This window comes from Haematobia irritans, chromosome 3, assembly GCF_050003625.1.
Source record: "Haematobia irritans isolate KBUSLIRL chromosome 3, ASM5000362v1, whole genome shotgun sequence".
In the NCBI taxonomy this organism is placed as follows: domain Eukaryota; kingdom Metazoa; phylum Arthropoda; class Insecta; order Diptera; family Muscidae; genus Haematobia; species Haematobia irritans.
In genome coordinates, this window is record NC_134399.1 from 188,480,140 (window position 1) to 188,507,991 (window position 27,852).

Genomic DNA, 27,852 nt, shown 5'->3' on the forward strand with positions numbered 1-27,852 from the left:
ATGTGCAAAATTTTATATCTGTAGATTTTTTTTTTTTTTTTCAAAATTTTATTTCTAAAGATTTTTTTTTTATTTTTATTGAAAAATTTTTTCAAAATTTTATTTCTATAGAACTTTTTTTCAAAATTTTATTTCTATAGAAAGTTTTTTGAAAAGTTTATTTCTATAGAAAATTTTGTCAACATTTTATTTATATTGAAAATTTGATCTCTATAAAATTTTTTTCAAAATTTTATTTCTATAGATCTTTTTTTAATTTTATTTCTTTAGATAGTTTTTCTTTTAACTTTATTTCTTTAGAATATTTGGTCAAAATTATATTTCAAAATTTTATATTTGCAGAAAATTTTGTGAACATTTTATTTCTATAGAAATTTTGACTAAATTTTCTATAGAAATATAATTTTGACCAAATATTCTAAAGAAAAAAAATTAATTAGCGTTAGAAATAAAAATTGACTACATTTTCAAAAAAAAAAAAATATTTTGACAAAATTTTCAATAGAAATAAAACTTTGACAAAATTTTCTATAGAAGTAAAATTTTAACAAAAAAAAAAAAAAAATTACTAAATTAGCTACAGAAATAAAAATTGACTACATTTTCAATAGAATAAATATTTTGACAAAATTTTCAATAGAAATAAAACTTTGACAAAATTTTCTATAGAAATAAAATTTTGAAAACATGTTCGATAGAAATAAAATGTTGAAAAAATTTTCTATAGTAATAAACTTTTGAAAAAACTTTTTTAGAAATAACATTTTGAAAAAAATTTCTATAGAAATAAAATAAAAAAACCAATAGAAATAGAAATAAAATTTTGACAAAATTTTCCAAAGGAAAAAAATGTTGACAACATTTTCTATAGAAATAAAATTTTTAACAAATTTTCAATAGAAATAATTTTTTTTTAAATTTTATTTCTATAGAAAGTTTTTCGAAAAGTTTATTTCTATAGAAAATTTTATTTCTATTGAAAATTTTATTTCTATAAACAATTTTTTTCAAAATTTTATTTCTATAAATATTTTTTTTTTATTTTATTTCTTTAGATAGTTTTTCTTTTAATTTTATTTCTTTAGAATATTTGGTCAAAATTATATTTCTATAGAAAATTTAGTAAAAATTTTATATTTACAGAAAATTTTGTCAAAATTTTATTTCTATAGAAAATTTTTTAAAAATTTTATTTCTTTAAAAAATTCAGTCAAAGTTATATTTCTATAGAAAATTTTGTCAAATTTTATATTTACAGATTTTTTTTCCAAAATTTTATTGCTATAGATTTTTTTTTCAAGTTTTTATTCCTATAGAAAATTTTTTCAAAATTTTATTTCTATAGAAAATTTAGTCTACATTTGGTCATAATTATATTTCTATAGAAAATTTAGTCAAAATTTAATATCTACAGAAAACTTTGTCAAAATTTTAGTGCTATAGAAATTTGTTTTAAGATTGTATTTCTAAAGAATATTTTTTCAAAATTTTATTTCTATAGAAAATTTAGTCAAAATTATTTTATAGAGAATATTTTCAAAATTTTATTTCAATAAAAATGTTTTCAAAATGTTATTTCTATGGACAATATGTTCAAAATGTTATTTCTATATTTTTTTTAGATTATTATTTTAAAATGTTATTCCATAGAAATTTTTTTTTAAATTTTATTTCTTTATATCTTTTTTTCAAAATTTCATGGCTATATAAAATTTTGTGAAAATTTTATTTCTATAGGAAATTTGGTCAAATTTTTATTTCTATAGAAAATTTAGTCAAAATTTTATTTCTAAAGAAAATTTGGTCCATATTTTATTTCTATATAAAATTTGGCCAAAATTTTATTTCACGTTTTCCAACCGTGTTTTCTGTGCATGTAGACATTCCGAATAGGGAAGCACTCAATTATAACAGAGAAGTAGACCACAGTGGTAACACAATGTTGTGCTGTCACATATGCTTCTGGTCCGATTTTGCACTACTTCCGTATTCAAAAAGAACATTTTCACTTCTTTCTAGGCTATATTTTTTGCTGGGATTTCCATTTGTAACGTGAAAGGATATTATTTAATTTTAGGGCGAGCAATCTCTTCAGGTCTCATTGTTGGCGATTATCATAACATAGATACGGTATACGGTATGGTTCTGCGATAAAACGATTTCAAACAATTGTTTGGTACTTATACACCGATATCTCCACCTCTAATGTAAACATTTCCTAATTTTATTTAAACGTGCTAAAACACAATTTTACATTTAAATAGGAAATGATTTCACGGATTAGTTATGGAGGCTATTCAAATATTACGAAAACTACAGCTATAATCTCAGCATTGTAAATATATACGATTGGTTGATGGTACATTCATACTCAACATACGAGTACTTAAGAAAATGAATTTAGTTTTATTTAATTTGCATTTTATACAGATTTTTTAAATCTCCAATTATTACTCCAATTATGTTTGTAGTTAATAAATTTCCCCCCAAAAAGCAACAATTCCTGACAAGTAGACAACCCTATAAAATATCCTGTATCTAAATATAGTATTAAGTACTTGAAATAAATAAACAACCATCCATGAAATAGTTGATCCATCCCACTTTTGGTTTTCTGTCACCCAAAAAATCTCCCCATGTTGGTTTTGTTTTTACTCCAGTTTTGTTTGGTATCTAAACAAATCCCACTGCCAATTTAGAAACACTCTGTGTTTAGAGATTTTCCTCTGTAGAATTTTTACGCTGGTTTGTGTATACGTGTGAAAATGTATTTGTTCCATATTTTCTCTTCTTTTTTTATAAAACTTTTTTTAATTGTATTCTAGGGTCGTTTATTCACTAAAACCAAATTCGAATAATCGCAGTTATTTACCAGCGAATATAACTGTACATGGCACATATCACACCAATATAATTACCGGACCAATTGAATTATGGTAAAATTGAAAATTTGAAATTATTTTGGTTTAATTTTTTTTTTCAATTTTAGTTGAATGAGAAGAAAATATTTTTAAATATTTTTATTTTAATAATAATGTGTCTCTCTAAAACAAAACAGACAAAATTTTAAATATTTTTTGTTGTTAATTTTATAATTTTAGTTTACAAAAGCTATAAGGAAATGTACTTTCACTGAAATTTAGATAAGAACATTAAAAAAAAATATATATTAGGGATGCAATGTTTACATTAAAAAACAATTCGTTGATACTTAATTATGTTTTTTTTTTTATTTGGAGAAAATAATTACTTATTTGGAGAACATAACTTTTTATAATATTTTTTTATATACAAAAAAATTTCATATTTTAAATTCTTTCCAAATTGATGCTTTTTGTGTTTTTATAGGTTCCAAAAAAATAATTTTATTTTTTAATTAAATATGAATTCTTTCCAAATTGATATTAAATTTATTGAATAAGAAATTTTTCTTAAAAAAGTGTCTGCTCATAAAATTTTTTTTCACAATCAAATCGATGTTAATGACTCGCTGAAAACCAGACGTTATTGTGAATATATTTCTTATTGTGAATATATAAGATTTTTTTGGTAAATTCGTTAAATATGTTTATTAAAAGGTGATACGGTCAAAATTTGGTCAAGGGAAAACGCATGTAAATCGGTGAAATCGTTTATTTAAAAAATCAAATTAAATTTCTTTTGCAAGTTCAATTAGTATAAAATTCAAGAAAAATATTCAGTTAGGCTTTCGCTTTTCCAAATCCGAATTGCCGGGCCTCACGCTTGACACCTGCCATCAGATTTTGTACAGCCACCTTGTCCACCTTCTTCGCCGCAGAAAGCCAGTTTGCCTTGAACTGCTGCTCGTCCTTAGCAGTTTTTTGGTCTTCTTTAGGTTCCGCTTGACAATAGCCCAGTATTTCTCAATTGGGCGGAGCTCTGGCGTGTTAGGAGGGTTCTTGTCCTTGGGAACCACTTGCACGTTGTTGGCGGCGTACCACTCCATGGACTTTTTACCGTAATGGCAAGATGCCAAATCCGGCCAAAACAGTACGGAACAACCGTGTTTCTTCAGGAAAGGCAGCAGACGTTTATTCAAACACTCTTTCACGTAAATTTCTTGGTTGACAGTCCCGGAAGCTGTGAAAATGCTGCTTTTCAAGCCACAGGTACAGATGGTTTGCCAAACCAGATATTTCTTTGCGATCTTTGACAGTTTTATGTGCTTGAAAATATCTGCTACCTTTCCCCTTCCTTTTGCCGTATAAAACTCCTGTCCCGGAAGCTGCTTGTAGTCGGCTTTGACGTAGGTTTCGTCGTCCATTACCACACAGTCAAACTTCGTCAGCATCGTCGTGTACAGCATCCGGGATCGCGCTTTGGCCGTCGTATTTTGTTTATCATCGCGATTTGGAGTCACTACCTTCTTGTAAGTCGATAGTCCGGCTCGATGCACGGTTGTAGACGATACACCCAGCTTATTTGCGGCATCTCGGAGAGAGAGGTTAGGGTTTCGCTTGAAACTACCGGCAACTCTCTTTGTCGTCTCAGCGGCTTCCGGTTTTCGATTTCCCCCCGATCCAAACTTCCTGGCTGTCGACAAACGTTCCCCAAACACTTTAATTACATTTGTAACGGTTGATTTGGCAACTTTTAGCGATTTTGCCCGCTTTGCGTGCGAGTAGCTCGGATTTTCGTGATGCGCGAGCAAAATTTTGATACGCTGCTCTTCTTGCTTGGACGGCATTTTGACAACTGAACAGTGAATTCCAAAATCAAAATAGGAGCAATATTCTACACACACACCTTCAAAATGAGGGGTGTTCAGGTTTTGTAAATGCAAAATTGAAAGAAATACGTCAAGTTTATATTGACCAAATTTTGACCGTATCACTCTTTAATGTTTTTTGTTAATACTGAAATTAAGATAGCGAAGCTTTGGGCAATTTTTTAAAAACAAAAATTTTATATTTTTTTATTTTGTGAAAATTTGAAAATTTGTTTTGTGGAAAATATTTATAAAACGATTTGTTTTAACCAAAAATTTTATTTAAATTTGTAAGGATATGGTCACACTAGGCAAATATTTGACCAAAATGAGTGTCAAACATTTTTCCAGAACCATTTTCCAAACATCTTGATACGGTTTTTGGAAAATAATCCTACCGTGATGTTATATATCCAATATGAGCTAAGTATGTTTTCTGGTTTGGATGTGGCGACGGATTCTTTTTTGATTACTCTCAAATATTTGCCCAGTGTGACGATAGCATAAGTTGATGACTTCACAGAAATTTGAATTTTTCTTCTTTTAGTTTTTTTTTTTTTAATTGCTATTGAAGCAATTTTAACTTAATTCCACTACGTCTTCAATCAAAATCATATTTACAAAAGATAATTGTTTTAATCTTTCTCTCTCGTAAACAAGCAAATCAAATACATAGTTCAAAATACATTGTACAAAAAAAGCCGTTCTCATATACCTCTCATCATGTTATTAATAAACAAAGAAATCGGAACAATTGATTCGTTTCCAATATCCTTGACTTGTATTTTTCCGTCATCGTTGAACATCTGTAGCACTCAGAGTCTCTTTGCGACACACAAAGGATTAGGTTTTTTTTTCAAGAAAACGACATAAGCAACATTAACCATCATTGCTTGAACTAGATTTTCCACTTATTTATACACGAAAATTCTATGTGAAATGTTGACCCAAAAGATAAAGCGACATTTGAGCGAAAAAAAATAAAACAAGAAAAACAAAATGACACAAAAGAAAAACCAAGATTTTCCCCTTAAGAGAATGTTGGTGTTGTTGCTTCTGCACCTACTGCTGCTATTTGTTGAGCATGACCCACAAAACGAACAATTTCATTAGTTTGAACATACAATGTCTAATCTCAGAGGTCGTTAGTGAAGGGAGCAATAAAACAAGAGAGGGTAAATGCTTTTGGAATATCTTTATAGTCTACATGTTTTGGAATACTAATCTACTAAAGAAGATGTTATAAAAAATCATGTATTTTGTGATAGTCTTTAAATTTTCTCAATGTTTAGTTTTATTTGCAGATTATTTTTTTTTTTTTTTCAATACTAAAACGTTTGTAAGGCTTCATGTGAGGGAATCTGTCAATGGTGGAAATTCTAACGTAAACATTAAAGAAATAGATTCTAGTGTTATGGTACACAGAAGAAAACATTTTCCAATCACGAAATTATTTTAATTGAAATTTCTTTAATCGAAATGATAATATAAATCGTCAATGTGAATTAAAATATTTATTGATTCAATTAAAATATTAATTGATTAAATTAATGTTTGTTATTGATTTTTGTTTTAATTAGAAAACTGTTGAGTCGATTATATTTTTAATTTAATTTTGTTTGTAAAATTTAATGAAAATATTAATTGAAAAAATTTTGGTGATATATATTCTACTCGTAAATCTTACTCGATTTGTAGTAAATTTGTTGGACTTCTGTAGACTTAAAATTTAAATCGGCTAATGCCCTGTGGTGGAGCAAAATGTTAGTAAAAACAAGTAAGGAAAGTCTAAAGTCGCGCGGGACTGACTATATTATACCCTGTACCACTTTGTAGATCTAAATTTTCGATACCATATCACATCCGTCAAATGTTTTGGGTGCTATATATAAAGGTTTGTCCCAAATACATACATTGTAATATCACTCGATTTGGACAGAATTTGATAGAGAAAATTAGAGTCATTTTTACAACTTTTCGACTAAGCAGTGGCGATTTTACAAGGAAAATGTTGGTATTTTGACCATTTTTGTCGAAATCAGAAAAACATATATATGGGAGCTATATCTAAATCTGAAACGATTTCAATCAAATTTGGCACACGTGACTATATTACTAATTGTACTCCTAGTGCAAAATTTCAACCAAATTGGGCCAAAACTCTGGCTACTGGGGCCATATAAGTCCATATCGGGCGAAAAATATATATGGAAGCTATATCTAAATCTGAACCGATTTCAATCAAATTTGGCACACATGACTATACTACCAATTGTACTCCTTGTGCAAAATTTCAAGCTAATCGGGATAAAACTCTGGCTTCTGGGGCCAGATATATATGGGATCTATATCTAAATCTGAACCGATTTCAATCAAATTTTGCCCACTTGACTATACGACTAAGTGTTATGTTTGTACAAAATTTCAAGCAAATTGGTATAAAACTCTGGCTGCTGGGTCCATATTAGTGCATATTGGGCGAAAGATATATATGGGAGATATATTTAAATCTGAACCGATTTCTTCCAAAATCAATAGGGTTCTATTCTGACCCAAACTAGGAACATGTGCCAAATTTGAAGGCGATTGGACTTAAATTGCTATGTAGACTTTGATCACAAAAATGTGTTCACATACAGACGGACGGACGGACAGACGGACATGGTTATATTGACTCAGGGACCCACCCTGAGCAATCACAATGGATTGCTCATGGGTGGGTGTTACAAACATATGCACTAACTTGTAATACCCTGTTCCACAGTGTAATACCATAGCTACAATGTTAATTGTACCTTTTGTGCAAAATTCCACTTAAATCGGATTACAAATTTGACCTCTGGAATCAAATGAGTCTAAATCGGACGAAAGATACATATGGGAGCTATATTTAAAGCAAATCAGGCTTAAGTCCTGGCTTTTGGGGCCATATTAGTAGATATCGAGCGAAAGATATATGGGAGCTATATCTAAAACTGAACCGATTTCGTCGATTGGACTTAAATTGCGACCTAGACTTTGATTACAAAAATGTGTTCACGCACAGACGGACATGGCTATCTCGACTAAGGGGCCGGCCCTGAGCAATAATGCCAAAGACACCATATGTCTATCTCGTCTCCTTATGGATGTTGCAAACATATACACTAACTTATAATACCCTGTTCCACAGTGTGGCACAGGGTATAAAAAGCTGGTTATTCGATTGTGGTTACCATCAAAAGTGAGGAGCGAAATGCTGTTGGAAAGGTGAACAAAATAGTCAATAGTATGGGTAATAGTCAGTAGTATTTTAGGCTTCGTTAGACTATTCAGATCAGCGTTGCCAATTTAGCTATTTCCCCGCTAGATTTGGCTTTTTTTTTAAGTCGTTTAGCTGGGAAAAAATGCATTTAGCTTTTAGCTTTTTTTCTGGCTTTCATTCACGACCCTTCTAGCTTTATTTGTTTTTTTTTTTTTTTTTTTTTTCAACATGTTTCTATTGAAATATGGACAAAACAGCGTTTTTATCTAAGCCTTGCTGCCAGCATAAGGTTTTCCACATATATCAAAGCTCAATTGAAACATTAGTAATGATTCCAGCCATTATGCGTGCATTTTTGCAGCAAATACGCCCTGTAAAGTTTTTCCTCATATTCATAAAAGTTATCGTAAACTTTAAATCTACTATTACGAGTACCATACAAACTCCTTAGATTAGGAATATTAGCATTTGACTCGTTTATCGTTTTTATGTTATTATAATATTCTAAAGTTATTATGATATTACTAAATTAAAACAGTATATATGAATTGCTGTGTACACTGAAAAAAATATTGTCGTGAATCCAAATATTTCATGTCCTTAAAATACGAATGTGATTCAACTTAAAAATGTGTGTCTTTACATATAAGAAGGCTAGGGTCAATTCTAAAAATTTCTTAAAATTAATGAAATAGTCTTTAAATTTGTGGGGTTTTTGTATCTTGACCACAAACCAAAAAAGCGTTCAAAAATAGAAGAATAGAATAGATGTTTTTCAGATGTTTTTTTACTTTAAAAACGTATACATAGAATAATTTCTACTTGAAGTCGAGTTTGGAAATTTTCGAATTGGGAATCAATACCAAAATCATTAGTGTACAAAATCTTTGGAACCAGATATGCTTTTGTTCAGTGTATGTAAGAAATAATTCTCTCTAGGGTAAAATTAGTAGAGGTGTACACGTTTACGAATTTATCATTAATTCAACGGTTTTAAACCAATTAAAACGAAAGATATTTATATTTTCTAATGCACTTCTATGTGCCATTGCACAATATATCGCACATTGGATTTGTTGATGATTAACCAGCTGATGCAAGTTTTTATTGGGAAAAATGTTTTTACTGTGAAATGTAAACGAAGAGCTTCCAGTAAAAATTTGTGATAGTAATCAAAATGTATCGAGTACGCAAATAGAGCTAATATGACTTAAATATTGTTACAGTTTCACAGAAGAAGAATTAAAATGAATACAATTAAAATAATATGCATTTTAAGTGAAATAAAGCCTTTAAGTTTGCTAAATTTCAATCAAAAATGTGACTTTTGATGCAATAAAAATTAGATTTTTTTCTAGCTATTTTTTAGATTTTTTTAGCTTTTTTTAGCTATTTTTTTGGGCAAATCTAGCGGTTTTTGGTGAAACAATTCTGGCAACGCTGATTCAGATCATTCTTATAACACAGGTGCCGAACTTATCTCTTACTAATGAATCCTGTCCTATTGTATATCTAGCAAAATGACTAGGGATCTCCTTCCCGAATAGGGATTCACATTACTGTGAAACAACCTAGAGAAGCTTTGGAACACCAAGAATTATCACCGGCATAAATGAGAGGAGATAAATCACCCCTCGAAAGTTCTATTGTTGGGTCGAAACTGGCATTGAATACATGATCTTGGCATGTAAGACGGTCATGCTAATCATTGCACCACGATGGCTCAATAGCATAAATAACATCAAATTATAATATCAAATATTATATTAGTGAACCATAACTGCATGCACGAATTCGAATGGATTGTTACATCCGTAGTAAAAAAATAATTTTCAAATAATTGTTTCTTAAAATTTTCTTTAATAATTGCAACAAATTTTCTATTGATTACTTTTTCCATCGACAAATTGTTAGCGGCATTGTGTATTGCTTAACAAAATAAGGGATGGGCAACTAGCCACCGACAAATACTCAATTGTATCCAGACAAACGAAAAAAACGAAAAACTAAAAGAAACAAACCTACAATAATTCACCATCTAGTTTATGGTCTATTTGAAATGTATTCTTCCGCTCACACTCTTTAGTATAAATTTACAGCACCTATTGTTCAAAAGTGTAGTTTGTTATTCACAATTATTATAATATGCAAACACTTAAGTAAAGCAAAAATCAATTCAATAAACTACCAAATCTCATTTCATAATCATCATCAAAAATTATGTGCGTGAAAAAATATTAAAATTGAAAATTGTGATGAAAATTGAAATCGTTTATATGAAACAGCATGTTTTTTATATCTTAAACCTCACAACAATAAAAACGTATCAAGTATTAATGTTGAGAAAAAGTTTTTCCTTATAACGTTAACTGTTAAAATTCATAGCACTTTGCACTTATTTTGTTTGTTATGTGGGATTGCTTAAATATATCAAAATATAATAAATATATATTTTTTATTATTATTCTTGTTTATTTTGAGAATATTTTAATGATTTTGTAACACAAAAAAAAAAAAACAAAGCAAATTCAGCACAATATTGTGATCAGCTAAAATGCAAAAGACTATAACGGTATTTGATTAGAATATTTTAATGATTTGGTATTACAAAAAAAATATTAGCACAATATTATGGTCAGCTAAAATGGAAAAGAGTACACTGATATTACGTGATATTAAAGATTATGCAACCTAAATTGTAAGATGCCCAATTTACAAAATATTAAGGACAAATTTCTTTAAAATAATGAAATTTTTAATTAAAATAAAGTTTATAAGCTTTTCTACAAACATTTTTTTCACTCAAGTTAGGACACAAATTTTGGAATATTGCGACTCACCATTAAAGTCGTATGTCTTCACTCAAAAAAAAGTTTACTTGGATCCAAAGATTTTGACCTTCCTTTAAGGATTTTTGTATTGATTCCGAGCCAAAGATGCGGCTTCTTTAAAAAAAAAAAACACATTTTTAGGGACCTCCCTGGCTTTAAATCTAAGATCGATAAAATTAAAATTGGATACAGATCTCATTCATCGAATTTTATTCTCTGTTTGCGATATATTAATAAAGGTATTCATGTACAAACAAGTTCCCGTTTCAAAATCCAAATTATTCCAAGTACTTCAAATTAAAAACTATTTTCTTAATGCTAAAGAAAAACTTTAAACCAAAGATGCAAATCCTTAAAATAAGTCCTAGCATATATTTGAAGCATTTTTATCTTAAATTTAAAAATTCAATATGTCAGTTGATTTAAAGACGATTTCTTCAAATTAAAAAAGTTTTTCTTTATTTTAAAGAACATTGTCCTTACTTCAAAGAACAGAGGGACGCAAAAGTTCAAGATTTGTGTCCTAAATTTAATGAAAAAAAATTTTGAAGCAAGGATTATAAACTTTATTTTAATTAAAATGTCATTATTTTAAAGAATTTTGTCCTTAGCATTTCGAGTCCCAAAATCTAAGTTGCATAATCTTCCATATTAGGTCAATATTTTTTTCAGTATTTGAACTAAGACAAATTTTCCTTAAAGTAAAGAAACCCAATTTTGATTTAAAGAAATTGTCTCAAAATTAACTGAAATATTGAATCTTTGGATTTTAAGATAAAAACGGTTCAAATATAGGCTAAGACTTATTTTGCGGATTTAGCATCTTTGGTTTAAAGTTTCTTTGGATTTAAGAATTTTTTTTTTACTTTTAGGTATCCGTTATAATTTGGATTTTTAAACTGGCATTGGTTTGTACGTGAATAACGTTATTAATATACCGGGAAAAGAGAAGGAAAATTCAAAAAGATATCTGTATCCTAATTTTAATTTTATTCATCCTAGATTTAAAGCCGAAGAGGTCGCTAAAAAATGTCTTTATTTTAAAGAAGCCGCAATACCAAAATCTTTAGAAGAGGGTCAACATCTTTGGATCCTAGTAAACTTTTTTTTTGAGCGTATAATTGGATTTCTAACACAATTTTTTTACACCAATACCTTCCATTTTCATGTAGCTCCTTTAGGCTTTAATTTTAACAAAAAATAATTTGAAAATATTTTCCTTGCGTGTTAATTTTAATTGAAAATTTCCGAACTGGCTCAAGCCAGGAGAAGTGTATCAGGATGGGTCAGGGATTTTGAACTTATGCACAAAAAGAAAAGAAAAAATACCTTCTTCGGAGCGAAATTTTAAACAACTGAAATTCTCCTTTTTCAAAAAGTTTTTTTTCTTTCTGGGCATATCTAACAGATATGATTTAACATTTTTCTCTAACCTGTTTTATTTGCTTTACGGCCATTTTCTTGTAGCTCCGTTAGGCTTTAACTGCTAGTTAACAGAAAGTAAATTGCAAATATCTTCTCTCCGGTTAACTTTAACTTAAAAAATGTCAGCAGTTAAATTTCTAACTGGCATGTGGAATATATAGGCAAGATGACAGATATGTCCATGGAACGGTTTAAAAGTTCGTTAGCTAACGGAGCACTAACGGAGCTTCATGAAATTGGGGGTTAAAATAATATCTTTTACAGTCATAAGAAAACTTTGCCTAAACTTTTGTTCCTGAGCAAAGAAATATCTTATATGTAAACCTGTGCCAAAAAATCAAAGTGATATTCCAGAGATTGTATGTTTGCATTTTTTCTCAACGACTCAATATATTGGCAAAATTCTTTTACAGATTTTTTTATACCCACCACCATAGAATGGTGACGGGGGTATCTTATTATACCCCCGTGGTGCAATGGTTAGCATGCCCGCCTTGAAAAGGAGGTCCCTTGTCATTGAGATGGAATCGGGCAGCACTCAGTGATAAGAGAGAAGTTCACCAATGTGGTATCACAATGGACTGAATAGTCTAAGTGAGCCTGATACATCGGGATGCCACCTAACCTAACCTAACCTACCCCCGTCACCATTTTTCATTCCGTTTATAACACATCGAAATATCGTTTTCCGACTATATAAAGTATATATATTATTGATCAGGGAGAAATTCTAAGATGATATAGCCATGTCCGTCTGTCTGGCTGTCTGTCTGTTGTAATCACGCTACAGTCTTCAATAATGAAGCAATCGTGCTGAGATTTTGCAGGCAGGTAAAGTTCGAAGATGGGCTATATAGGACCAGGTTATGATATAGTCCCCATATAAAACGACGTCCCGATTTGGGGTCTTGGGCTTATAGAAACCGTAGTTTGTATCCAATTTGCCTGAAATTAGCAATCTTGTGGTATTTTAGGACCATGAAGAAGTGTGCCAAAAATGGTTAGTATCGGTCCATGTTTTGGTATAGATCCATAAAGACCGACCTCCCGATTTGGGGTCTTGGGCTTATAGAAACCGTAGTTTGTATCTAATTTTCCTGATATTAGAAATCTTGTGGTATTTTAGGACCATAAAGAGGTGTGCCAAAAATGGTGAGTATCGGTCTTTGTTTTGGTATAGCCCCCATATAGACCGATCTCCAGCTTTTACTTCTTGGGCTTATAGACAGATCTCCCGATTTAACTTCTTGGATTTCTAGAAGCTGTAGTTTTTATTGATTTGCCTGAAATTGTAAATATCCTAGTATATTGGACTCACAAAAGCGTGTATCGGATTTAGTTTTTATTGGTCCATAGGGTAAGGCCTCCATAAATACCAATTTGACTTCTTGAGGGTATAGAAGGCGCACTGATCATGAAAATTGCCTGAAACTGAATGTAAAATTTCCAGATTTTACTTCTCGTAATCATTTAAAAAATGAGGGTGAAAGTCTGCAGATTTTAGATATCAAATCCAAGCGTTATTTCATTATTTTCTTGCACACTTACAAGAAATGTTAATGATTTCTCTAAAACTCAAACAAAAAATGGTTCTTATAAATTCAGAATCTGATCTAGTCTTCATAGGTAAAATCATTAAATTTATCTTCGGGAAATGTACTGGTTGAACTGCTCTTCTTGGGAGAATATCTGTCATCAAACCCCCATGAAATTTCAAAGGCAACTATCTCAGCAAAAAAAGCGTCGCCAAAAAAGTAGTGAAAATGTTCTTTTTGGATCCGGAAGTGGTGCCAAATTGACGCAGAAGCGATGAATTTAACATGGGCTTGTCATAGGATGGATGTCCACCATTTCAACAGCCGCTGCACTGAATTTGCATCACTTCTTAAAGTGTGAGGCGAATTCAATGTTTTGGATGTGAATTAAAAAATTTTGTGATATTTTGACAAATAAATAATTTTTAATATTTTTTATAATTTTTAATGGATTCTAAAGCTTATCGGAAACGTTTGACCTCAACTTTTGTGATCAAATATTTTCAAAAATTCGAAATTTTTCTACAAAGGATTTAGCATTTTTTTCGGCTAAATTTAAATAATTTGTACCATTTTATTAATTCTTAATCTCTTTTTAACCTATTTGAAACACAAACAAAATAAATTTCCCATTAAAAATATGAAAAAATGCGAGTTATAAACAAATTGACTCCAATTAACTTCATGTGCATTTAAAATAAAGAACATCTTTGAAAGATCATTTTTGGAAGTTCTTTTAAAGTTGTGCCTTGAGAAGAACTTCCAAATTTTTTTGCTGGGTATAATATTTGATTCATGGTGGTGGGTATTTAAGATTCGGCCCGGCCGAACTTACTGCTGTACATACTTGATTTTAAATTTTATTGGTCAAAAGCAAAAAAATTCCGGAAATTACATCAAATTTTAAGAATCAGAACATTTTCCCGATAAAATTAGGTATTTAGTTTGACTTCAAGGTCAATAAATACGAGCGAGGAGTTACCATTGGCCTAGTAGCGGCCATCGACGGCGCTTGAGTTTTGATGTTCAATCGAAGGTACCAATTTTCAGCTGACCTCCTTATGTTTGTTCACAAACTGCGCAATTTGTGAACCAACTCCTTGGCTTTTTCCAGTCTACATGTTTGTGTTTCGATGAGATCTTGCACGTTTTGGAACTTCAATGGCTTTAGTTCAAGCTCATAATTCAATATGTTTTGCGATGTGTGTAGGTCCCCATGTACCAGGCTCACTTAGAGTATTCAGTCCATTGTGATACCACTGAGGCTGCCCGATTCTATGTTAAGCTCAATGATAAGTGAGCTCGTTTTTATAGCCGAGTCCGAACGGCGTTCCACATTGCAGTGAAACTACTTAGAGAAGCTTTGATACACTCAGAAATGTCACTGAGGTGGGATAATCCACCGCTGAAAAACTTTTTGGTGTTCGGTCGAGGCATGAATCGAACCCAGGATCTTGTGTATGCAAGGCGGGCATGCTAACCATTGCACCACGGTGGCTCCCGAGGAAGTTTTCTACCACTGTGGCGTAGATTTTGATGAAATCTGTCCTTGACGTTGCAGATCATTTCTGGTGTTGTTACCATTGTTTGAATGCGATGTAACCAGCAATGATACGAAAAACAAACGATTTATTTGCATATAAATGTTAAAGGCCTCTAACTATATCCACTTTTGCGTTTCCAGCTTTTATAAAGCACACTTTCACGATTGAATTCCACCACGAATAACTTTATTTCTGAATGCAATAGATAAAGGGTGATTTGTTAAGAGCTTGATAACTTTTTTTAAAAAAAAACGCATAAAATTTGCAAAATCTCATCGGTTCTTTATTTGAAACGTTAGATTGGTCCATGACATTTACTTTTTGAAGATAATTTCATTTAAATGTTGACCGCGGCTGCGTCTTAGGTGGTCCATTCGGAAAGTCCAATTTTGGGCAACTTTTTCGAGCATTTCGGCCGGAATAGCCCGAATTTCTTCGGAAATGCTGTCTTCCAAAGCTGGAATAGTTGCTGGCTTATTTCTGTAGACTTTAGACTTGACGTAGCCCCACAAAAAATAGTCTAAAGGCGTCAAATCGCATGATCTTGGTGGCCAACTTACCGGTCCATTTCTTGAGATGAATTGTTCTCCGAAGTTTTCCCTCCAAATGGCCATAGAATCGCGAGCTGTGTGGCATGTAGCGCCATCTTGTTGAAACCACATGTCAACCAAGTTCAGTTCTTCCATTTTTGGCAACAAAAAGTTTGTTAGCATCGAACGATAGCGATCGCCATTCACCGTAACGTTGCGTCCAACAGCATCTTTGAAAAAATACGGTCCAATGATTCCACCAGCGTACAAACCACACCAAACAGTGCATTTTTCGGGATGCATGGGCAGTTCTTGAACGGCTTCTGGTTGCTCTTCACTCCAAATGCGGCAATTTTGCTTATTTACGTAGCCATTCAACCAGAAATGAGCCTCATCGCTGAACAAAATTTGTCGATAAAAAAGCGGATTTTCTGCCAACTTTTCTAGGGCCCATTCACTGAAAATTCGACGTTGTGGCAGATCGTAAGTCTATTCATGATGAAATGTCAAAGCATACTGAGCATCTTTCTCTTTGACACCATGTCTGAAATCCCACGTGATCTGTCAAATACTAATGCATGAAAATCCTAACCTCAAAAGAATCACCCTTTACTTTGTAAGCTTGTAAAGAATAAAATCAATTTTCACTGGAATAAATGTGCGGTTTAGAAATGACTGCATCCTAAAGTTTTTTCAATACATATCAGCTACAGAAACTACATGAGAATAACACTTTTTCTCCGAATTTCATACATTTTGATGTGTGATTGATTATTTATTTTTTACGGTGGTATAGATTTAAAATTTAAATATTTTATTCAAAGTACATTTTTTACAAGTTTTTCTCAGTGTACACTTTTTGCCAATTTTTCATTACTTTTACATTTAATTCTTAAAAAGTAAAAAAAGAATTTTGCAAAATCTAATTTTAAAAATTTCAATTTTGAATTTGCAATAACAACTGCGTGAATTTTACTTTAATTTTTGGCACATTTTTATACATGGACATACCTTTTCGATATTTCGACGAAAGGTCTCTGACCCACTGTGTCACACTTCCGTTGGCCCGGCTCATGCTAAATTACAGATACTATGTCTGTTTAATATAGAATAAACCATTTTTGGATTCAATAACGAAATTAATTGATGCAATTGATTTTTAATTGCAACTGCTTTAATCACAGCAATTATAATTAATATTATTATCATCAACCAACGCCAACTAAAAAATTAATTTCTCAAAAAAAAAAAATATCATTATTTTAATAAAAAATAAATTATATCAATTTCTTGTTTTAATTCAATTAAAATGTTATTAGAAAAAGTATTTGTGATAGTTTTTTTCTGTGAACATTTAGAAAGATGCTTAGCTAACCTTGGTCTATTGAAGCCCCATAAAAATAGGGGTAAATGTTGTAAATCATTTGGTATAAATATTTATAAATTGTGTTTAACATTTTCTATATATTTCTTTATATTAATTTACTTAAAAGAACGTAAAAGGGATTAAACATAAATAAAAATTAATATAATTAAATCTGCTTTTACAAATATTTAGACAGTTTATTTGAAAAATTCGCATTAATTTGTTTACAGATTGTCTTCTTTTGCATTTTACTTGATCGACAAAGACGATATATAATGACGACATTATTCACCGATTTATGTTCACTTGGTCCAATTTCCATTTGATAGTGTTTGCCTTAATATAAATGGAATGAATGACAGGGCACTGGTTCAGTGAACATGAATTGGTGTTATATTAAGCCCAAAACAAAATCCACGACATATTTGTTCCCAATATTTTTTTTGTGACAAACAAGGACTATCGGACAGACATAGAATTGTATGATACAATGTTATTTTTTCTTTTTTTTCTTTTTCTCTTAACATATTTTTTTGCTATACAAAAAGTCCAAAATGTCTGATGTATTCCCATGTTTATCATTTATAGGACATCGCTGTTCATTGTTACCAGCTTGGTTTATGCCATCATTTTGATTGTCGTTTGCATTGCTTACGTTATAAGCGATGTGACAACACACCGTCTGCCCGTGCTGTACTATGAGAGCTTCTTTACTTATTTGTATGGAGTCAGCATACTCTTCCTATTGTATGTCTTCTGTTTTCTGTTACAGGGTAAGTATGGGAGAAATTGGTATATACATATTAAATTTACGTATTATTTTGAATATTATTGAATAAATAAAAATAACAAAAATTCACAAAACTTATGGTGGTATTCCGCCAGAATCAGGGAGCACAAATCCAAATTTTTTGACAAATTTGTTTCAAAAGAGTTACAAAAAAAATTTGTTTTTTTATTATCCATTAAATACCATAGTTTGCGGGTATAACTATTGCTGTAATAAATTAAAAGGAAATATTAGATACTAAAAACAACTATATACGGCCGATCGGGGATCGGTTAATATGGGGGCTATATATAATTATGGACTGGCATGGTTGTTGGATACCATATACTAACATCACGTACCAAATTTCAACCGAATCGGATGAATTTTGCTTTTCCAAGGGGCTCCGGAGGTCAAATCTGGGGATCGGTTTATATGGGGGCTATATATAATTATAGAAGGATATCGACCAATTTTTGCATGGGTGTTTGAGGCCATATATTAACACCACATAACGAATTTCAACCGAATCGGATGAATTTTGCTCTTCCAAGGGGCTCCGGAGGTCAAATCTGGTGATCGGTTTATATGGGGGCTATATATAATTATTGACCGATGTGGACCAATTTTTGCATAGTTGTTAGAGACCATATACTTACATCACGTACCAAATTTCAGCCGGATCGGATGAAATTTTCTTCTTTTAGAGGCTCCGCAAGCCAAATCTGGAGATCGGTTTATATGGGGGCAATATATAATTATGAACCGATGTGGCATAATTTTAGCATGGTTGTTAAAGACCATATACTAACACCATGTACCAAATATCAACTGAATCAGATGAATTCTGGTCTTCCAAGAGGCTCCGGAGGTCAAATCTGGTGGTCGGTTTATATGGGGGCTATACATAATTATGGACCGATGTGGACCAATTTTGGCATAGTTGTTAGAGACCATATACTTATATCACGTACCAAATTTCAGCCGGATCGGATGAAATTTGCTTCTCTTAGAGGCTCCATAAGCCAAATCTGGGGATCAGTTTATATGGGGGTTATATATAATTATGGACCGATGTGGAATAATTTTTGCATGGTTGTTAGAGACCATATACTAACACCACGTGTAAAGCGCAAGCAACTTTTAGGAGTATATAGCTTCAGATTACTGGCGGATCTGGAAAACGTTAACTTAAGCAGTCTGCTAATGTTTTTGGAACAATCTGGTTGGTTCAACAAAGAAAAATAATCAAGAAGGTTCAGCGGTTAAAACTAGAAGTGCCCATATGTAATAGGTACTTTTAGTTAATGTGGTATCACAATGGACTGAATAGTCTAAGTGAGCCTGAATCTGAATCGGGCTGCCACTTTAACCTAACCTAACCTAACCTAACACCACGTACCAAATTTATAGCCGAGTCCGAACGGCATTCCAAATTGCACTGAAACCACTTAGAGAAGCTTTGAAACCCTCAGAAATGTCACCAGCACTACTGAGGTGAGATAATCCACCGCTGAAAAACTTTTTGGTCTTCGGTCGAAGCAGGAATCGAACCCACGACCTTGTGTATGCAAGGCGGGCATGCTAACCATTGCACCACTGTGGCTATATATAATTATGGACCGATGCGGACCAATTTTTGCATGGTTGTCAGAGACCATATACTAACACCATGTACCAAATATCAACTGAATCAGATGAATTCTGGTCTTCCAAGAGGCTCCGGAGGTCAAATCTGGTGATCGGTTTATATGGGGGCTATACATAATTATGGACCGATGTGGACCAATTTTTGCATGGTTGTTAGATAGCATATACAAACACCATGTACCACATTTCGGCCGGATCGGATGAAATTTGCTTCTCTTAGAGCGTCTGCAAACCAAGTTTGGTGGTCCGTTTATATGTAAACGGTTTATATGCAAAAATGGACCAATAGGTTCCATTTGCAATACCATCCGACCTACATCAATAACAACTACTTGTGCCAAATTTCAAGTCGATAGCTTGTTTCGTTCGGAAGTTAGCGTGATTTCAACAGACGGACGGACAGACATGCTCAGATCGACTCAGAATTTCTCCACGACCTAGAATATATATACTTTATAGGGTCTTAGAACAATATTTCGATACCCTATGGTGGAGGCTATAAAAATTATTGACTTTGTGGTTTGTTTAATTAAAAATATTAATTGACGTAATCAATTTTTAATCAAAATAAAGTCACTAAGTCAATTAAGAAAGTTATGGAAAAAGTCTTTAATTAAAAAATTAATTGATACAATAATTTTTTTAATCAAACTAAGGAGTTACTTGTTAAGAAAATGAGAATGCAAACTTTCGCTGTTTTTACTAAACAATTGATTGTTCCAATTAAAAATTTATTAAAAAAAAATGTAATCGATGCCGATTGTAAAACTCGATTAAGTGTTTAACTTATTTAATTAAAAAATTAATTTGATTTTGTAGTGAAGTTTAATTATATAATTAACTAAATCAATTACAAAACTGATAGATTTTTCCAATCGACATCATTTAAATTTTTGATTGAATTAATTACAAAATTAATTGATTTTTTTTAATCAAACTAAGAAGTTACTTAGTTAAGACAAGTACATACGGCCGCATGTTCGGCCAGGCCGAATCTTATGTACCCACCACCATGAATTGCGTAGAAACTTCTACGAAAGACTGTGATTTAGTCCATACATGGTATATATTAGACAAAAAAGTTATGTATAGGTAAGTCTACAAATAATTACGAATCGATATGGACTTTTGCACGGTACTTAGAGAGCCAGAATTGAAATATGAGGGTCGCTTATATGGGGGCTATATACAATTATGAACTTGATATGGACCAATTTTTGTGTGATTGGGGATCGATTTATCTGAGGGCTATATATAACTATAGACGATCATATACTAACACAATGTACCAAATTTCAACTGACTCGGATGAAATTTACTCCTCCAAGAGGCTCCAAAACCAAATCTCGGGACCGGTTTATATGGAGGGCTATATATGATTATGGACTGATATGGACCCCTTTTGGCATGGTTGTTAAATATCATATACTACCACCACGTACCAAATTTCAACCAGATCGGATGAATTTTGCTTCTCCAAAAGGCACTGGAGGTAAAATCTGGGGATCGGTTTATATGGGGGCTATATATAATTATGGACTGATATGAACCAATTCCTGCATGGTTGTTGGATACCATATACTAACATCACGTACCAAATTTCAACCGAATGGCAAGAATTTTGCTCTTCCAAGGGGCTCTGGAGGTAAAATCTGGGGATCGGTTTATATGGGGCCTATATATAATTATGGACCGATATCGACCAATTTTTGCATGGGAGTTTGAGGCCATATATTAACACCACATACCAAATTTCAACTGAATCAGATGAATTTTGGTCTTCCAAGAGGTTCCGGAGGTCAAATCTGGTGATCGGTTTATATGGGGGCTATATATAATTATGAACCGATGTGGACCAATTTTTGCATGGTTGTTATAGACCATATACTTACATCACGTACAAAATTTCAGCCGGATCGGATGAAATTTGCTTCTCTTAGCGGCCTCGCAAGCCAAATCGGGGGATCGGTTTATATGGGGGCTATATATAATTATGGACCGATGTCGACCAATTTTTGCATGGTTCTTAGAGACCATATACTGACACCATGTACCAAATTTCAGCCGGATCGGATGAAATTTGCTTCTCTTAGAGGCCTCGCAAGCCAAATTTTGGGGTCCGTTTATATGGGGGCTATACGTAAAAGTGGACCGATATGGCCCATTTGCAATACCATCCGACCTACATCAATAACAACTACTTGTGCCAAGTTTCAAGTCGATAGCTTGTTTCGTTCGGAAGTTAGCGTGAATTCAACAGACGGACGGACGGACGGACGGACATACTCAGATCGACTCAGAATTTCACCACGACCCAGAATATATATACTTTATGGGGTCTTAGAGCAATATTTCGATGTGTTACAAACGTAATGACAAAGTTAATGTACCCCCCATCTTATGGTGGTGGGTATAAAAATGCGTGCAAACTTTCGCTGTTTTTACTAACCTGTTAATTGTTCCAATTAAAAATTTATTTAAAAATCTTAATCAATGTCGATTGCAAAACCCGATTAATTTTTTAACTGATTTAATTAAAAAGTTAATTGGATTTTGGATTGAAGTATAATTAAATAATTTACTAAATCGATTACAAAACTGATCGATTTTTCCAAACGACATCATTTAAATTTTTGATTGAATTAATTACAAAATTAATTGATTTTTCCCCAATATAAATTACATATTTAATGCAATCAATTAAAAAAATATTTTTTTTTAATCAACATCAATTAAATTTCAAATAAAAAATTTTCGTGATTGAAGACATTTCAATTAAAAAATTTATTGGATCAATTAATTTCGTGATTAAATCATAAAGTTTTTGTATATATGATGTGCCCAAAAACACAAAAAACGCAATAGATTAACCCTTTCACTACCGATGTCCACTTAGAAGGACATTTTGAAAAATACACCAAATTCTATTTTCCCACTTAGTTTCGATTTATTTTTCGATGTTACTTTAAAGTTGACATTTTAATCTAAATAAGCAATAAATATTGTCCATATTGGTGAGGTCTAAAATACATTTTTATAAACTTCTTTAACAATAAACGAAAAATACGAAAATTTGAGACAATTTTTGTTCTGTATGTTTCTATTAAATGGACATTTATACAAAAACTATAGCTGATACTTCTACGGGTTCTTTTTCGTATTTTTTCTCACAGTTTGAAAGATATTATAGGTCAAATATCGTTTATTTTCGTAAGGCCATTTGGTCATAATTCAAGAATCAAATTTTTAGAACAAGCTCATATAGCTCTTGAAGTAATTGAGGTAGGGTTTCAAAATGACAATTTTTGTTATACATGCTGTTAGTAAAGGGTGATTCTTTTGAGGTTAGGATTTTCATGCATTAGTATTTGACAGATCACGTGGGATTTCAGACATGGTGTCAAAGAGAAAGATGCTCAGTATGCTTTGACATTTCATCATGAATAGACTTACGATCTGCCACAACGTCGAATTTTCAGTGAATGGGCCCTAGAAAAGTTGGCAGAAAATCCGCTTTTTTATCGACAAATTTTGTTCAGCGATGAGGCTCATTTCTGGTTGAATGGCTACGTAAATAAGCAAAATTGCCGCATTTGGAGTGAAGAGCAACCAGAAGCCGTTCAAGAACTGCCCATGCATCCCGAAAAATGCACTGTTTGGTGTGGTTTGTACGCTGGTGGAATCATTGGACCGTATTTTTTCAAAGATGCTGTTGAACGCATCGTTACGGTGAATGGCGATCGCTATCGTTCGATGCTAACAAACTTTTTGTTGCCAAAAATGGAAGAACTGAACTTGGTTGACATGTGGTTTCAACAAGATGGCGCTACATGCCACACAGCTCGCGATTCTATGGCCATTTTGAGGGAAAACTTCGGAGAACAATTCATCTCAAGAAATGGACCGGTAAGTTGGCCACCAAGATCATGCGATTTGACGCCTTTAGACTATTTTTTGTGGGGCTACGTCAAGTCTAAAGTCTACAGAAATAAGCCAGCAACTATTCCAGCTTTGGAAGACAACATTTCTGAAGAAATTCGGGCTATTCCGGCCGAAATGCTCGAAAAAGTTGCCCAAAATTGGACTTTCCGAATGGACCACCTAAGACGCAGCCGCGGTCAACATTTAAATGAAATTATCTTCAAAAAGTAAATGTCATGGACCAATCTAACGTTTCAAATAAAGAACCGATGAGATTTTGCAAATTTTATGCGTTTTTTTTAAAAAAAAAGTTATCAAGCTCTTAACAAATCACCCTTTACAAGTAAAAACATAAGAAAAATTAGTGAGAGTGAAAGGGTGAAAGGGTTAAACATATAATTCCTTAATTTTACGGTCTTATGGAAAATATAAAAATTCAGTCCGAGAACGGATAAAGCTTATTCTTTACATTTTTAAACAAACACAACTGATATATACATTACCTGTATGCAAACGTGTAAGGCCCTAGGAGTAGCTCTGAAACCATTCAATTATTTATTGAATAAAGAATCAATAACTAAAATGTTTGAATTTAATTTTTAATCCTCCTCCGAGATTGATTGATTGATTGATTGATTGATTGAAACCAAAATATAATATTTTTGGTGTAAAACTGATATTCTATAATCTAATTATAAACATAAAAAACATTAAATCAACCTGTTCGCTTGGCTGGTAGAACCTATGGGACTGTCTATAAGGCCTTGCACATAATTTGGTAAAAATCTGAACAGAGTTATTTCTAATCGTTCGAAAATGACAGATTTTGTTCTAGATTTTCTTGTCATCTCATCCCAATATGCAACGTTTCAGAAATTGTAGATATGGCTGCCGCTGTCTATGACAACGCTATGTAAACCAGAATCTATATAATTTCTATACTCCATATTGGAGAACATCAGGTAGCACTCATCAAATATACATATGTTACTGAAAAAAAAGCATACCCGGTTCCAAAGATTTTGTCTTTACTTTAAAAAATTTGGTATTGATTCCGAGCCAAAGAAGCGGAGAATACAAGTAAGGATACTTTTAAGACACAATTCTCTTTTAAATTTAGGTTTTGTGTACTTGCTTCTAGGAAGCAAATTTTAATTTTTCGCTTTCTCAGCTTTTTTTCTTCATATGCTATCATAGTCCTTTAAAAACGAGTTAACGGCAACTTTATTTTAGGACTCGACTTCCAGTAGAAATTATGCTATGTTTGAAGTAAAAAACTTCTTTAAAATAAAGTTTTGAAAAACATGTCTATATTTGAACGATTTTTTGCTTTGTAGTCAAGATGCAAAAAGACAACAAATTTAAAGACAATTTCAATAAAGTTAAAGAATTTTTCTGAATTATTAAAGTCAAGTTGACCTTAGCCTATAAATTTTTTCTTTCATGTTAAGATACCCATTTTTAAGTCAAATCACTTAATTATAAGGAAAGTGATTGAAAAGTTTATCGACTTTTGGACAAGGAAAATAACTTTATTTTAGAGAAATGCGTCTTCTATGCTAAGCAAAATTTGTATTCGTATTTTAAAGACATGAAATCTTTGACCTCACGACAATATTTTTTTCAGTGTAGAACGAAAAAATTATAACATAATAACAGGATGCTAATAATGGGACAACTCGGCATCGAAGTATGCATTTGACTCGACATATCTAACATTTTGTATAATTACAAATGAAATGAGATCAAAATCAAATGATCAGAGATCAGTAGCGTAACTAGAAATTTTCTTTCGTGTGCTTAGCTCTCCATTTGAAAATGAGAATATCAAAGACCCAATATAAATTCTGGGGAGACGAGTGTATCGTAAACACCTTCCTTCCCCTGCACCAAAATTCCATAAATACGCCAATGATCCTAAATTCGCTAACCAATTTTCCAAGTATATATGCCAAAAATGGGGATCAAGCTAAGAAAATTTAGCTTATAACTTAGTGGTTGAGTTTTTGCATATCTCGGTGACCAATTTACGAGAACTTTAAGTAGGCTGAAGAATGATTATAGCAATAAAACTCTTTCTCTCACATAACTAAATTTTTCCTAAAGATTCTGGCTAAATTTAAAATTTCATTTTGCAGAAAGTTCCTGTTGCAATGGTGGCAACAATCAACCGAAATCTCCTAAGAAAGAAAAGAAATCTAAAAAGAAGGAAAAGGATCCCGCCGATTCGAAAGATGCGAAAGGTTCTAAGGATTCTGGAAAGAGTGGCAAACCTAGTCCTTATCAGGTCAGTAACGAAAATTTATTAAAAAAAAAAAAAGCTCAGTTAAAGTAATCTTCCATTAAAATATTTTGTTTCGTTTTTTTAATTTGGTATTTAACCCTTTTTATGTTGTTACCTTCCATAAGCTGTTGATGTTAATATTAATTTTTTTACTTGATTTTGTTTTTTTTCCTCAAATCAACATCGGCTAATGATGTTGTTGCTTTTTAAACCCTCATCATCCCGTAATCAAAATACGTAAATACTCCTATCATCCCGTTAATGAAAAAAAAAAAAACAATTACCTCTACATACCTACAACAAAACAAAAACTTTTATATTAAACAATTATCACCAAAAAAAACAATAAAACAATCAACCAATCAATCACACCTCTATCAACACAAACAACCAACAAACCAACTCAACTCCAATCAAACAAACAACCAACCAACCAATCATCCATCCATCTAAAACTCAACCAAATATCGTTGTTGTTATACGTACTATTATCGTTGTTGTTGTTGTACTCCTTGAAACTCTTTCTAATCCTGTTTGCTGTATTTGATCACGTATATTCTAAATGTATCGGGGGTATATGTGTGGGCGTTTTTTCGACATTTTTATAATGACCATAAAATTACATTGTGCCAAACTTAACGTTCATTAAATAAACGACTACAATAATGAATATTTTTTTTTTTTTGTGAAAAAAAAAAAATATTTTAAATCTAATCCACACATACCCTTTTGCATACACAATGATTCAGGAACGTTATCCTGTAAAGAAACGTGATTTAGTTAGGCAAACATTAATACCACAACAGGTAAACCTAAACTTTATTTCTTATTCTTTTCTCTTAATATAGTCTCTAAAAACTGAAACGTTGAAGTTTGTTTCGCATTGTTATATATAATATTAGATTGAGTTTTATTTTAAATATGATATTTAAAAAATTGTAATACATAATAAAAACTTCAACGGTTCAGATTTAAATAAAAAATTGGTACATGTGGTATATGTGTAGTTAATATTACAGTAGATTTTACCTCTAACATGTGTTTGGTATATTCGTTTCCCATAATATTGTACGAATATAAAATAATTTTTTGCAACATAAAATATTAGAATTAATTATAACCTTAAAAAAAGAGATACTTTTTGGTATTGTTATATACTAACCGATTTCGAATTAATTCAATTAACTAATTTGATTATGCAGACAGTCATTATTACTCCAATCTGTATACTCAAAACAAGTCTACTTGGATTCAAAAATTTTGACCTTCCAATAAGGAGTTTGGTATTGATTCCGAGCCAAAGATGCGGCTTCTTTAAAATAAGGAAAGGGACCTACACTGAAAAAATATTTACGTAATATTAAAGATTACGCAGCTTAAAGTTTAGGATGCGCAATTTACAAAATGTTAAGGACAAATTTCTTTCAAGTAATGCAATTTTAATGAAAATAAATTTTATAACTTTTGCTTCAAAAATCTTTCCTATTAAATTTAGGACATAAATGTTGGAAATATTCATCCTCCGTCGTATGTCGTATGTCTTTGAATTAACCCTTTCACTACCGAAATAAACCTAATGTTAAAAACTTTTATTTTTCATCTGTTTTTACTTGTACTCACGGCATGCAGAATAGAAATTGTCAAGATGAGTTTGTTCTGAAAACTTGATTCATGAATTGTGACCAAATGACCTTGCGAAAATAAGCGCTATTTGTCCTATAATATCTTTCAAAGTATGAGAAAAAATACAAAAAATAACCCGTAAAAGTATCAGCTATAGTTTTTTATATGAAGGTCCATTTACTAGAAACATACAGTAGAAACATTGTCTCAAATTTTCGTATTTTTCGTTTATTGTTAAAGAATTTTATAAAAATGTATTTTAGACCTCACCAATATGGACAATATTTATAGTTTATTTAGATTAAAGACTCTATTTTAAAATAACATTGAGAAATAAATCGAAAATAAATTTTGTATTAAGTTAGGTTAGGTCGTAGATGATGACATCAATTTTGTGTTAA

The 27,852-nt window shown here is 31.6% G+C and overlaps 1 protein-coding gene across 15 annotated transcripts in view; it reads left to right on the forward strand.

The window, feature by feature from the left end:
- Nucleotides 1–27,852, forward strand: part of OtopLa (proton channel otopetrin-like a) — a 237,535-nt gene that overhangs the window by 180,046 nt on the left and 29,637 nt on the right. For 6 of the 15 annotated variants that reach the window (XM_075300664.1, XM_075300667.1, XM_075300669.1 and 3 more), the window contains 2 exons: nucleotides 17,793–17,977; nucleotides 25,683–25,831. In XM_075300664.1, the coding sequence (XP_075156779.1) occupies nucleotides 17,793–17,977; nucleotides 25,683–25,831 (334 nt within the window). Of the gene's footprint in view, nucleotides 1–2,825; nucleotides 2,937–10,061; nucleotides 10,196–17,792; nucleotides 17,978–25,682; nucleotides 25,832–26,577; nucleotides 26,635–27,852 lie in introns of those variants that run through there. The other 9 variants (XM_075300661.1, XM_075300663.1, XM_075300662.1 and 6 more) reach the window with 4 other exon arrangements.